The 13,668-nt window shown below is 60.5% G+C and overlaps 1 protein-coding gene across 1 annotated transcript; it reads right to left on the reverse strand.

Moving 5' to 3' along the window:
* Nucleotides 1-1,142: 1,142 nt before the first annotated feature.
* Nucleotides 1,143-13,252, reverse strand: KLHL21 (kelch like family member 21). The gene is made up of 4 exons (XM_007078394.2): nt 12,191-13,252; nt 9,592-9,997; nt 5,702-5,774; nt 1,143-4,498 (listed from the first exon to the last, which is right to left on the reverse strand). Exons 1-4 carry the CDS (start codon nt 13,209-13,211, stop codon nt 4,205-4,207), a joined length of 1,794 nt encoding a protein of 597 aa, XP_007078456.2. The 5' UTR covers nt 13,212-13,252; the 3' UTR covers nt 1,143-4,204.
* Between the last annotated feature and the right edge of the window lie 416 nt (nt 13,253-13,668).

Genomic DNA, 13,668 nt, shown 5'->3' on the forward strand with positions numbered 1-13,668 from the left:
GGCGAGGGCGCGGTTGGGGGGGAGGGTGTCTGTGCCTGGGAAGGCGGTGCTGGCTGTGGGCCTGGGTCCCTCTCCACGGGCCGCCCAGGCTTCCTCACAGCATGGTGGCTGTGTGCCAAGGACCCATGTTCCAGCCAGAGCCGTGAGGCCTCATGACCTAGCCCTCCAGTCACAGTGTCCCCTTTGCCACGTGGTGCTGGTCCAGGCAGACACCGGAACCTCACTGCCCAGGTTCAAGGGCAGGGGATATAGGCCCCACCCGCTGATGGGTGTCCAGCTCTGCACACACATTCTACAACCACCTGACGCACAGCAGAGGTGCTCTGCTTAGTGCCCGGCACGAAGCGAACTCTGAATTTGGGCAGTGACAGTCACGAGCAAGTGCTCAAGTTGGGCACCACCTAAATCTTATCACTGGAAGACTCCTGAAACACGAGCTCCACACTGCCCAATTCCTCCTGGAGTCTGAGGAAGGAAACGATCTGTTTTACACCCAGAACCCATCTAACCGTCTTTCCTTGTATTCCTCGACCACTGGGGTGCTCAGAGGTAAGGCCCACATTCAGGCACAACAGCTGATGCCCAGACTACGAACTGCCTCAGCTCTATTTCAGTGAGGTTATTAAAAAATAAACTATGGCCTCAAAATGCTCCCTTCCCCACAAAGAAACCGGCCTATGCCTTGGGTTATACGCGAGGAACCTTTCTGAACTTCATGGCCTCTTCCAGGATCCTCCTTTAAGGGCCCACTCCCCGCCCCAGGTCTGAGGTTTACCCCCTACAGACGGGGGTCTCCTCACCACCGGAGAGCCCACCTTCAGGAGGTGGGGGGAGCGAGGCAGGGGACCAGGTGAAGGGGTGGAGGCAGGGAGGCCAAACTGGCCGTGGGGCAGCACGTGGGGCTAGGACTCCCGTGCTCCTCATGCCCTGGGCTCAGCCTCCGCTTCCCGCTACTTGCCACCTTGTAACGATCGGAGACAAGAAAGGGCCTCAGAAGCTTTGCTCCGAGACCGTTCGCACAAGCCCTGGGCACCCCGGTCTGTCCTCTTCCTCCGTGGGCACGGGGGCAGCCCTCCGCTGCCCCGCCTCTGCCTGAAGTCTCCAAGACAGCAGCGGCAGGATGAAGACCAGGACACCGAGTGTATAGGAAATAGTTTTATTTCAAAAAGTATACATCGAAGGCATCCTAAAATCTCTCAACAGGATTCTGGACGCCTAGGCCTATAGAACAAATAAATAGGCAAATCTGCCCCACCGTCTGGGGTTGGAACTAGATAGCTGGGACACTGAAAGGGGCATGTCCTTTAGTACATAAGAGTCTCTGAAGTCATATAAATATAGAATACTTTATAGCAAATCAGCATTAAATATGAGTCACTGAATTTTCATAACTTAAACTGTCTCGTAGACTAAAAAGTTCCGTATATCCAAACACAGTCCCACCTCCAGCTGGCTTATCTCTGACCCTGGTCAGTGTATAGACATTCCTAAGGTGGGGGCGGGGGGGGGGTGTCCCCAGGCGAGAGCCCCCGCGGGGGGAAGCGGGGAGGGCTGGGCAGGGGAGCAGGTGCTGCCGAAGGGCCGTCCCTGACCGTGGACCCCCGGCTGCGGTCTGCAGGAACCCGCTGCTGCTGAGGCTGCTGCTTCCCCTTCCCCGCCCTGGTGCTCCCGACAGAGGATGGGGCCCGGGTGGAGGAGACCCGCGTAGTTCTAGAGAGCGAGTGTGGAGGAGGACGTCACGGGTGCACACTGAACCAGCCAACCAACAGCTGCCAGTGGTGTGCCAGCTGGTCACGGTGAAGAACCAAGGGCAGGAACCCAGGACACGGGGCCCCCTGCCACAAGGGAGCGTCTGCAGGGAAGGCCAGGTGAAGGCCAGGGCGGTCGCTAGCCCTCAGCACGGACCAGGCCTGCTGTACGGTCCACAGAGGCTGGTTTTGTCAGAAAAACGTGTTTGCAGCGCCCCGTCCCGACAAAAAAGCGTTACACGATACCTCTCCCTGGAAGTCGCTGACCACGGGAAGTCCTTGACCCTGACAGAGCCCAGCCCCACTGGAGGGAGGTGGGGAGAGCTCCAGCAGCCTTGGCACCTCCTCACCCCACCTTCTCCGGCTGCCAAAGGGACCCTCCACGGAGGCGGCCCTCAGAAAGGGCGCCTGCACTCTTGCTCCGGGGGCGGGGTGGGGTGGTGGGGGTGGCTGCAGGTGACCTGTCAGCAGGCATCGTGACACCTATCTGCGTGGCCTGTCCCCACACCGAGCGGGCAGGCCGCAGCTGCCGGCGCAGAGCTCCGTGCCTGGAGCACATCAGGGCTCCCTCGGTCCTGTGCAGCGCTGCCCTGCCCTCCCCGCTGCCACTGACAGGAGACAAGCCACTGTGGCAGGACACCCTCTACCTACAGAGACCAAAGGGCATGGAAAACCCCTGCGGAGTGAGCCTGCTGGGAAGGCACCAGAGCCAGGAGGAGGCAGCACCAGCCCCGAGGAGGTGAGGTCAGACCATCGCTGGGGGACAGGGGCAGCAAGTCCCGATCGAGGGGGAACACGCACCCCAGGAGGGGCGAAGGTGGGACCTGGGGCATGAAGGAGTCCCCCGGGGCCCAAGGGATCCCACGGCCAGGCCTGCCTGGCCGGGGAGCCCCAGGCAGGACCACCACCCGGCCGGCTGTCTGGCAGCGCCTGGCGCAGTGGGTGTGCAGGAGTGACCCGGTGAGTGACAATTGAGGGGATGGGAAGGGCTGGCTGTGGACCGGAGCTGCTCCCGCAACAGGTCTAATCAGACAGTGACGGCACATGGCAGAGAAGGTGGGGGCCCCAGCCAACAGCTCTTTAGGCCGCAAGACTTCCTCCCCCAGAACAACCCTTGCCATCTGGCCAAAGAAAGTGTTTAAAAAAGTGTTGTTTGTGAAGCGACAGCTAGAACTTTTCTTCTCCTGCTAAGAACACATCTCCAAGGCGGTTCACTGGGAAAGGCAACTCAACAAACATTTGCTTTCCAGCTTTCTAGTGAGGGAAATGCAAGCATCCTCCTCTTTGGAAGAAAGACACATCCAGCCAAGGGATCCTTGGGGACCTTGAGGAGACCAGACCACTCACTCCCCAGAGAAAACAGGGAACCGGGGACCCCTGAGCCGCAGTTTCCTGGGAGGTCCTCCCGCCACCCTCCCGGGGATGCCCCAGGCTTGGGAGGAGGGTGGCTGTCCCCCTGCCCTGCAGAGACCTTCAGCAATGGCACTGTAAGAGACTCTTTTCTGGCTGCGTCCCTGGCCACCCTACCCTTCTTCTAAGGAAGGGCCAGACTGCATTTACCTTGCAGCCAATCACGGGGGCCACCCTGTCCAGGGCTTCCTTTGGAAGCAGCGGGATTCTTTGTTCCTAAGGGAGAGAAGGGCATCCGCAACCATCGGCCTGGCTGGGCTTCAATGAGAAACTCCTAGGGCCTCCCAGGGAGGAGCCACGACCTTGCACCTGCAGGCTTTTGCCCTCTCGTGCATCCACCTGGGACGACAGTCCTGGAGGCCTCCAAGTCAGGTGGCAACACCAGCTGGTGGGGTAGGTGGATGGAGCACCCAGCATTTGCCTCAACCCAGGTTCACTGGAGACAGGGTTTACTCAGCACGTCCCTTGGGGCCCACTTCAAGGCCACACTCCCGTCCAGTCACACTGCCCTGCGCCTGTGAGGCACGTTTTGGTGGGACATCCCAGCAGGTGTGAGGAGCCAGGCAGGCAGACCGCCTCCATCCAGGGAGCTGGCCCCTGGGATGTCCAGCACCGGACGTGGAGTTGGGGACCCCACTGCAGCCATCGTCTGCCAGATTCCCGATGCTCCAGGCCGGCAGAGCCCGCAGGCCTAGGAAAGCAGGCCTGGACCACTCTCAGACTCTCGTGGGAGGACTTGTCCCCGACAAGAGGCCGTCCTCTCTGACATGGAAGCAAGTAGGCATAGGCAGAGGCAGCAGGAGGGATCACCTGCTAGAGCCAGAGCCCTGTGCTGGCAGGGAGGCAGCTCCCCAGCAGCTGTGAGTCCGGCTCTAAATGCACAGAGACTCTCCTGGGGTCACATCCTGAGGCTCACTCGGCGACCCAACAGCCCAACTCCACCTGGTGAACCCAACCCGTCCTTGTGCACGAAGGAGGGGCTCACTGCCCCGCCCCCAGACACGCTGTGTTACCTGCACCGAGGCCCTCCCCGGGCCAGGCCAGGGCTAGTGCAGCTCGTCAGGGTTCTGTGGCCGCCGGGGTCGGGCCACATCCATGTCACTGCTGCCACTGTCCAGCTCGAAGCCGCGCCCACCAGAGGGCACCTGGGGCATGAACTGGCGGAAGATGCTGACGCTGCCGTGCCAGAAGGTGGGCTCCGGGAGCCGTCCCACTATGCTCCATGCCCGAGTCTCTGGGTCATAGGCCTCCACCACGTCAGAGAGTTCAAACGTATTGTCGTAACCACCTGAGACGTAGAGCTTCCCTCCAAGGACGGCCAGGCTGCCCCCCACGTGCACCTGCGGGTCAAGGGAGACAGGCAAGTGGAGGCCGGCAGCCAGGCCAGCGCAGAAACCCCACGGCCTCTCTCCATGGAGAAGGTGCCTGGGACCCTCGCCACTTCCTGGAGAAATGAGAGCGGCCCTCTGCACGCTCCCCGGGCCAGGCCAATGCCCTCCTCCACCCCGGCTCCAGAACCAGGGCCGGGGGTGGGGGGGGTGCGCGCCACACGCCGTGCCTGGTTCCTACGGTGGCCGGGGGGCTGCTGAAGCAGCGACTCTCCCCGTGAGCAGCACCAGCCCTGGGGCGGGCCCGGCTGTCCTCCCATCGTACAGGTGGGAAAGCAGTGCCTCACGTGGCTGACGGTGGTCGAGCCAGGACTTGACTCACATCTGGGCTCTGAACCACACCCCTGGACTTTCTCCTCTTGCCCAAATTTGCTGTAACGTGTAGGTCATCACGGGGAGAAGAGAAGTCCCATCTGCTAAGTGCAAATGTTAAACTGGGATGTTGTAAGTTGTGACAAATGCCATGCAGAGGTATCATGGGAGCAGGTTTGGGAACTTTAAGGAAGAAAAAAGATGTTGAGGAGATATACAACTACTAGGACTAAGGAGATTGCCCACGTGGCCAAATGCCACCGAGCCTTCCCAGCTCCATCACAGGGTCAGACTCAGCACCTCTCTTCTCGACAAGCAGAGGGGAGACACTCTGATCAGATAGTGGTAGCAGTGTCCTGTTCAGAGCACACAGTAGGCACTCAATAAATAACTGTATTCCCCAGGGTCAATCCCCAAAGACCTTCTGTCTGACTTCACTGCCTCCGCTGTCCCCTTGTTCACTCTGCTCCAGCCACCCTGGACTGTGAGGTTTGTTCTGCGACCATACCAGGCACACTCTGCCCCAGGGCCTTTGCATTTGCTGTCCCTCTGGGGAATATTCTTCTCCCTATGCTCTCTGGCTTATAGCAGGTACTCATCGAATGCTGGTCCAAATGGGTGAACTCACTAAACTGTCTAACCCTGGGATTTATTTAAGGTCTCAGTGCCCCTGAAGTACAAACCGAGGGAAAACCCAGCCCTCTATTAAGTGCAATAACACCAGGAAAGGGCTCAGCACGGGCCCTGCCCACCAGGACCATCTCCCAAACACGTCATGACTACACTCTGGCCAGAAAACAGGACCAGCCTGTGCTACCAATGCCGACACAGCCGCATATTTACCTGATTCATAGATGGGATCTTGTCCCACTCGTTCTTTGTGGGATTATATACGTCCACCTCCGCAGAATCATCCCTGTGAATGGGAGGGGGGGGAACGTATCAGAGGCAGGAGGAAGCATCCTTGTGTGTAAAGAGCTGGAGAGAAGGGCCACGCAGGCCCCTCTCCTCTGGGAATGTCTCTGATGTCATTCGGAGTCCACAGGCCAGTGAGCCCTCATCCCTGGTTTGTAGGGGCCAACTTCAGGCCCACACACCTATCCGGCCTGGGCTCTGAGGCCAGAACCAGACTTTACTTCTCAAACCTGAAGATCAAACACCTTCAGGTGCTTAACCACCCTACCCCCCCCCCCCACACACACACACGCTGCTCTACACCAGCACGGCCCCCCCGGCTGGCTCCAGATCTGAACTTCCCACATCCCTGCCCACCAGTCTCCTCTCCGTCTTCCGACCTGCACTTGTGTGTCTTCTCACAACAGCCTTCCACGGCCGACCAGGCCAGGCCAGCCCTCCTGCCCCCCTGCACTCCCTGACTATTCCTGGGCCCTCCCCACCGCTGTCAGCCCCCCAGTCTCCTCCCGCTCACTGCTGTGTCCTGGGTGCCCAGCAGGATAGGCACAGTCATAGGAAAGAAGGCACCAGCATTGCCCCTCCCTTTGGGGTCAGGATCTTTCCACCTTGTTTGACACGCTCTGGATCCCTGCAAGGAAAGGCTCAAAGGCACAGCCTTGAAAAGCACAGACACTAGCCCCAGATGGCAGTGAGAGTAAGGAGTCCGGGGTCAGCAGAAGGGCCAGTCAGTGAACATCTCAGGCCCCCAGAGCCTGCTCTGTACCTACTCCCCAACGTGACTGTTGTAGCGCAAAAGCAGCCACTGATGTTCGGAAACGGGCTGGCTGCATTCCAAAAAGACCTTATTTGTGGACAGAATTTGAATCTCGTGTAACTTTTCATACCACAAAATGCGGCTCCTGCTTTGGGTCCCCCCCCCCCCCAACGATTTCAAGGTGTAAAAACCAATCTTAGTTCGTGGCCCATATGAGGATGACAGTGCCAGAGGCCGTTGGGCTGCCCTCCCCCAGCACAGACGTATAAACTGTCAGGGCCTCAGCGATTGAGAGGCTGAGGCCTCCACCCAGTGCCTGGTGCCCCTGCAAACAGCAGCTTGTGGACAGGAGCTGCCCTGACAGGTGGCATTCGAGCAGGGCGCGACGGGGCTTACTAGACACGAGGCTTACTAGGCATGAAATGAGTGACTCTGGGACAAACGTGAAACTGCATCTGAACCAGACCCCAGGTCTTGCCCACGCCACGCCCCTGGAGGTCAATCGGGACGCCTTTCCCCACCCTTCACTATCTCCACGTGGTTGGGGGCTGGGATTGGGCAGAGCTGAGCCCACCCCCCACCCCCAGCCTCCCATGGCTTAGCTGAACCCACACAAAGGCTCACACGGGGTGTGGGGGGGTACCCTGATGCTCCCAGCTGCGGGGGCTTAGCACCTGACAAGAGACCCCGACATGGATGAGGAAAGCACAGGGGGCCTTCTGTGGACAGGCTGGCCTTTTCGCACGTCTTATTCTAGGACCACAGGGCAGGGAGGACATTCTCAAAGGCGCTCAACTTGGAACGGACTCCGAGGGGCTGAAGCCAAGGTTCTGGCACTCTTGAGAGAAGTATTTATAGCTGTCTCCACCCCCTCTCTGAAGACATCTACCTTGACTTGGGGGAGGGGGAGCTGGGCGAAGGGTCAGATGATGTTTTATAACAGGACCAGGAGCTGGCCGAGATTCCAGGGCTCTCTCTGAGCACTCCGGAGGTTTCCTGGCATACAATGATGTGCTACCTCTGCCCTGCATGTGCTCACCAAGAAAGCCTGGGAAGGAGCCTCTAGTCTGGGGGAGCAGAGTGGAGGGAGCAGACAAAGGCCAGGGCAGTTGAGGACGCAAGAGAAGGGCTGAGAAGCCAAGTGCATATGTCCTCTGAGGCTCCTAAGAGGGGACAGAGGAGACCACAGTACAGCTCTTACCCTTCCCTCCTGATCCCACAGCTTCAGACAGGCTCTAGGCCAGGAAGGGAGGAACTGGGACACACACCTACAAGTGCACATGAATGTACACACACACACACACACACACACACAGGCTGTGCACAGCAGACAGGAGCTCCTACTTCCCTGAACGCCTGCTGGCCCATCAGGAGGGGATATTTGGCTGTGGCAAGTCAAGACCCACAGATGCATGGTGACCCCCTGGCCACTCCATGTCTGCCCCATGCTCCCAAGGCCACAGCCTGGCCCAGGGAGACCACGATATAGCAACACCGCACTGGGCCCTGGGCTGGATGTCCTGGACTCAAACCCCATGCCGTCCCATAAATTCCTTACCCCTCTAAGCCTCTGCTGCCATCTATGAATTAGGGATGACAGTGGTGCCCATCTCGAGAGTCAGACAGTCATAGAGATGGACTCCTGCCCAGGAGGCAGACCACACCCAGCTCGGGGGCGCTGACACGTGCTAACTATTGTCCTCATCATTCCCGCCAGACGGCTTTAAGGCCGGCTCCCTGCTAGGAGTGGTCCCTGGTCCGGAGTGGCTGTGGGATCCTTAGATCCCAGGGCCGTGGACCCTTCCTGTGCCAGCTCAGGCGGGAAAGGCATAGATGGGACCTGCAGAGACATGTGCTGAATGCCCAAGTATTGCTTTAAACAGAGAGGGTGCAGGGCGCCTGGGTGACTCAGTCGGTTGGGCGTCCGACTTCGGCTCAGGTCACAATCTCGCGGTATGGGAGTCTGAGCCCCTCGTCGGGCTCTGGGCTGATGGCTCGGAGTCTGGAGCCTGTTTCCGATTCTGTGTCTCCCTCTCTCTCTGCCCCTCCCCCGTTCATGCTCTGTCTCTCTGTCCCAAAAATAAATAAACGTTAAAAAAAAAAAATTTTTTTAAACAGAGAGGGTGGGGCGCCTGGGTGGCTTAGTCGGTTAAGCATCCAACTTCAACTCAGGTTACAATCTCACGGTCTGTGAGTTCGAACCCCACGTTGGGCTCTGTGCTGACAGCTCAGAGCCTGGAGCCTACTTCCAATTCTGTGTCTCCCTCGCTCTCTGCCCCTCCCCCCGCTCACACACTCTCTCTCAAAAACAAGTAAACATTAAAAATAATAAACAGAGGGGGTGGAGCTGATCCCCCCACCCCCGGCTCTTGCACCCGGCGGCAGGGTGAAGACACACTGCTGGGTGAGCAAAGGGTCCCTCTGACGAAGCAACACTTCCCCAAAGACCCAAAGTCTCCAAAAAGCCCTCCCCTAGTCTTTTTTTTTTTTTAAATGTTTATTTATTTTGAGAGTGCAATCAGGGGATGGGCAGAGAGAGAGGGAGACAGAGAATCCCAAGCAGGCTCCACGCTGTCAGTGCAGAGCCCGATGTGGGGCTTGATTGGGACCTGAGCCAAAACCAAGAGTCGGACGCCCAACCGCCTGAGCCACCCACATGCCCCTCCTCTAGTCTTCTTAAGATGCAAAGCCCCTCCTATGTAGGACAGATTCCTTTCTTAATAAATGCCACATGAGAACCACCAGGGTCTATACAGCGGGATCCCCAGGGTGGAAGACAGACAAAGCAACACGTGGTTTAGCTTCTAGAGTCTCAGACAGCTCTCTAAAAGGCCCTAACTCCACTCAATCCATAATCCAAGGATCTAACTCCATCAGTTAGGATCCCTTGATCAAGAAAACCTAGAAGCCCACAGAAACCGTTCTAACAGGTTAGAAAGACCTAGCCTCGGATGCCAGCTTGGCCTGCCTCCTCATCTGTGAAATGCGAGCACAGTGATGATGCGCTTTAGCACGGGGCCTGGTAAGAAAGGCTGCGGAGGGGCCTCGGCTTCAGGATACTCACCTGATGAAGTACATAAGTCCGTTCAGAGTCACCGTCTTGGGGGCAAAGGACCAGGGCGGGAGCGGGCCACAGTCCACCAGCGACCACAGGTCCGTGTCCGGGTGGTAGCACTGCATCACCATGGTCTCCTTGCCGGCCAGCGAGCCGATGGCGTAGAGGCGGCCGCGGCAGGCGGTGGTGGAGCAGTTGTCCATGGGGTAGGTCATGGGCTGCAGGGCCTCCCAGGAGTCGGTGGTATGGTCGTAGCGCTCCGTGCTGTCCGCGGCCACCACGTACAGCAGCCCATCGAGCACGGAGGAGCTGTGGTACTCACGGGCCTTCAGCATGGGCGCCACCTCCGTCCACTCGTTCACGCTGGAATTGTACCTCCACACGCAGTCATAGAGCCGGGAGCCGTCAGACCCACCTGCCGGGACGTGCATCGCACAGGTCAGCCCGTGCGGACTCCGGGGTGAGGCACCCACGCGGGCCTCGATGAACTTCCCAGAGGGAGCCTCCCAGGGCAGGAAGTAGCCTCACTGGGTTTCAGCGTCAACACATGGCTTCTCTCACCAAAGCCCTGGCTAGAGGGGCTCCATGCCGGAAGGGGGGGGGGGTGGCTGAGGCAGCGCAGGTGCCGACCGCCGCCCAGGGGTGTAAGAGCTTCCTGCCACAAGAACACCGCCAATCCGTGTGGGTCAAACAAGGGCCCTGGAGCCAGAATTCTAAGTAAACAGCAATCGCGGTCTGGACCCCCACAAACACTGTCCAACACCCCAACTGCACCAGGGCCTGGGTCTCAGAGCCAAAACTTCTGGGGGGCCACAAAGCAGGTGGCAGGGCACACAGGGCCTTGTTTGTGGAATTCTGGCCTTCCTGGGCAGCCGCAAACAAGGCAGGGCCAGGACAGGCCGATAGGAAATCTACCTCACACTGCAAGCAAGAGCCCAGCACGAAAAGAAACGCTATAGGGGGAATCCTGGGGATCCAGCTCTTGATTTAGGCACAAGTTACTGACATGTGCCTCATCCAGGAAAAAAAAAAAAAAAAAATCAATCAAGTTCTTTCTACATTTCTTTCAAAAAAAGAGCCAACCACTCACTGCCCCCCGGGGTGCTGGCTGTAATCATAAGTTAAACCCAGAACATTAGAATTCCCACAGCCTGAAGGGATCCCCAGAATCCAGGGGTGGGGTCACATCCCCCCTCCCCAGAGCTGGCGCCACAGGGCAAAGCACGCATGACATCCTGTCTCACAGCCTTGAGCTTTTTAAAACACAAAGCTCTTACAAAGTGCACTCTGCCTGCTTTCTTCCTCCTAAAGGATAACTGCGTCCAAGGCAGCTGAAACCAGCTTTCTTGCCCCTGTGAAATTCCCTCCAGGCAGCTGTATGGAATGACCCAGCCACCTGTCTAACCCCAAAGGATTAGCTGCTCAGCTGAGACGTTTATGGAAGGGTGTGCAAAGTTGGGGCGAGTCTAACCAGTTCTGGGAGGGAGTGCACTGGCCAGACTTTCCTGTGTTGGGAGGGCACACAGTTCCCAAACACAGGGCCGACCAACCCCAAACTGGAAAGCGACCAATTCCAGCATATTCCAGCAAACGCTGGAACAGAGCAGCAGGCCAAGAGCTGAGCACGTCCTTAACCCAAGATTTCTCCACTCACAAACTGGTGGTGTGTGTGGGGCTGAGGGGTGGGAACACCAGAGCTCAGAGCTGGTGTTCTCCTGAAGGTGCCACGCGGGGCACAGCCTCAGTTCACTGACTGATAACAGCCTTCCGCAGGGCCCAGGGCTGCTTGCCGAGTCGGGTTCTTTCCTTATATAGCTGTCACAGAGACCGCCCCTCCTCACCCCAGGGAAGGAGGTAGCCCCATGTCTGAACTGGGATTTATCTTTAATGAAAAATGTGGGAGATGCCCAGGACAGGGGCAGGATGGGACCCGCCCAGCATGACTCGGCAGTGTTTTGGGGTTTGAGCCAAGTAACTGGAAGAAAACCTCTTAGCATGTGACCATGTTTACAGTCGCTGACTAGGGAGCAGCCTAAACACCATGTGACCCCCCAGCGCCCAGCCTAGGTGCAAGCTTGAGGGAACCCTGTCACTGGTGACAAAATGAGCGTGTCAAAAGGCCTGTGGGGCTCAGCTGTGTGGGGGAAATCCCCAGGACAGGAAATGGGTGTCTCATCGAGTGCCAGTCCCTCTCCTGTCCCTGGATTCCTTAGGGAGAAGAAGAAAGTGCCCATTGTGCGGGGTGAATGCCCCAGTATCCTCTAACCAAATGGGGGTGGGGGCACCTCCCGGGCAAGGAGTGGGCTCATCTGTCATCTAGGCTGCCTACCCTTCCCACCCCCACCCCCCAACATCGGGGAACACAGAGACCACAAGGAGCTGCTTGTCGCAGCTCACACAACGGACTTCCAGGTCGAAAGCACCAGCTCTGGAAGCGTACCCACTGGCCAAGAAGGGGCGGGGGAAGGGAAGGGGCGCTCGCACTGTGGGGCGGTTCTAGGGTTCCAGGTTCGGAAAACGCATTCTCCCAAGGCCGCAGGAGACTTAACACCCGGGGCCCTCCCGGCCGGCCCCCGGTCCCCTCCCGGCCGGCCCCCGGTCCCCTCACCCGTCACGTAGATGTCGTTGCCCAGCGCCACGATGCTGTAGCCCCCGCCCAGGTGGTCGGGGAACTCGGCCAGGTAGCGCCACTGGCCCGTCTGTGGGTTGTAGCAGTCGACGGTGACCAGCTCGTCGCAGTCCTGGTCGCAGCCACCCACGAGCACGAGGATCTCGGCGAGGCCGGTGGAGGGGCGCGGGCGCATGCGGGGGCAGGGCCCGCGGTCGTGGCGGTCGTAGCGCGCCGCCTGGAAGTCGCGCGCCTCGCGCAGCAGGCGCAGGCAGGGCGGGCAGCGCGCCACCAGCGGCTCGGCCTCGACGTGCGCCAGCAGGTAGAAGCGGCGCACGAAGGGCAGGCGCACCGCCTCCAGCAGCTGCGGCCAGTGCGCGGCGCGGCGCGGCGGGTCCGCGCGCACCCAGCGCAGCGCCAGCTGGTAGGCGGCCTCCTCCTTGGGCACGCACAGCCCGTCGTCGCGCAGGTAGCGCAGCAGGCGCGCCAGCGGCAGGCGCTCCAGCTGCTCGGGGCCCAGCTCGCCCACGTGGCGCAGGATGAAGCGCTGCGCCGCGCTCGCCAGCCCCGCGCAGCTGAAGGCCTCGGCGAAGTCCTGCATGTCCAGGCAGTTGGCCAGGTCGAGCTGCTGCTGCAGGAAGGCGCCGCACGCCTCCTTCACGGCCGGGAACTGCAGCAGGTCGGCGGCCCGCAGCAGCGGCTCGGCGTTGTCGCCGCTCACCGCCACGCGGCCCGTGTAGCTGAAGTCGAGCAGCAGCTGCAGCATGTCGGGCGGCACGCCGTGCAGTCGCACCCGCTCGGCGCGGCTCTCGCGCAGCTGCCCGGCGAACATGGCGCGGAAGTAGGGGCTGGCGGCCGCCAGCACGGCGCGGTGCGCGGGGAAGTCGCGCCCGCCCGCCGCCTCCAGCGTCACGTCCAGGAACTTGCGCTCGGCGCGGAGCTGGCTCAGGCCGCGCAGCAGACTCAGCGCGTGCGCGGGGTCCGAGAAGGGCAGCACGGCCAGGGGCGCCGGCCGCTCCATGGCGCCGTCGTTGGGGTAACCGGGGCGCGCCGCGGCCGGGGCCAGCGGGAGGAACGCCGCGCGTCCCGCGCCGCCGCTATAAGTACCGCCGGGCGCCGCGGCCTCGGGGGCGGGCCGGGAGGGGCGGGCCGTCGCTGGCCCCGCCCACTTAACCCCTCCGAGCCCGGCGCCGCCGCCCGCCCCATGCGCCCGAGGCTGAGTCACTACCGCCCGCCCGCGCCCTTACGGGGCTTCCCGCGGTCCCCCGCCCGAGCCGGGCCCGCCGGGCGACGTGTGTCCTCTCCGTCCGGGGTCGGGGGGCCTCCAGGGCCCGCCCACGACGCACCGGGCCGGGCTGCGGGGCCGAAGCCGGCGGGGGCGAGCTCGGCGCCCGGAACCCGAGCCACCCCTTTCGCGCCAGACTTCCCTACCCAGTCGGCGGCCCCTGAGCCCCTGGGCGGCTCGCTACAGTACCTTT

Source organism: Panthera tigris, chromosome C1, assembly GCF_018350195.1.
Source record: "Panthera tigris isolate Pti1 chromosome C1, P.tigris_Pti1_mat1.1, whole genome shotgun sequence".
In the NCBI taxonomy this organism is placed as follows: domain Eukaryota; kingdom Metazoa; phylum Chordata; class Mammalia; order Carnivora; family Felidae; genus Panthera; species Panthera tigris.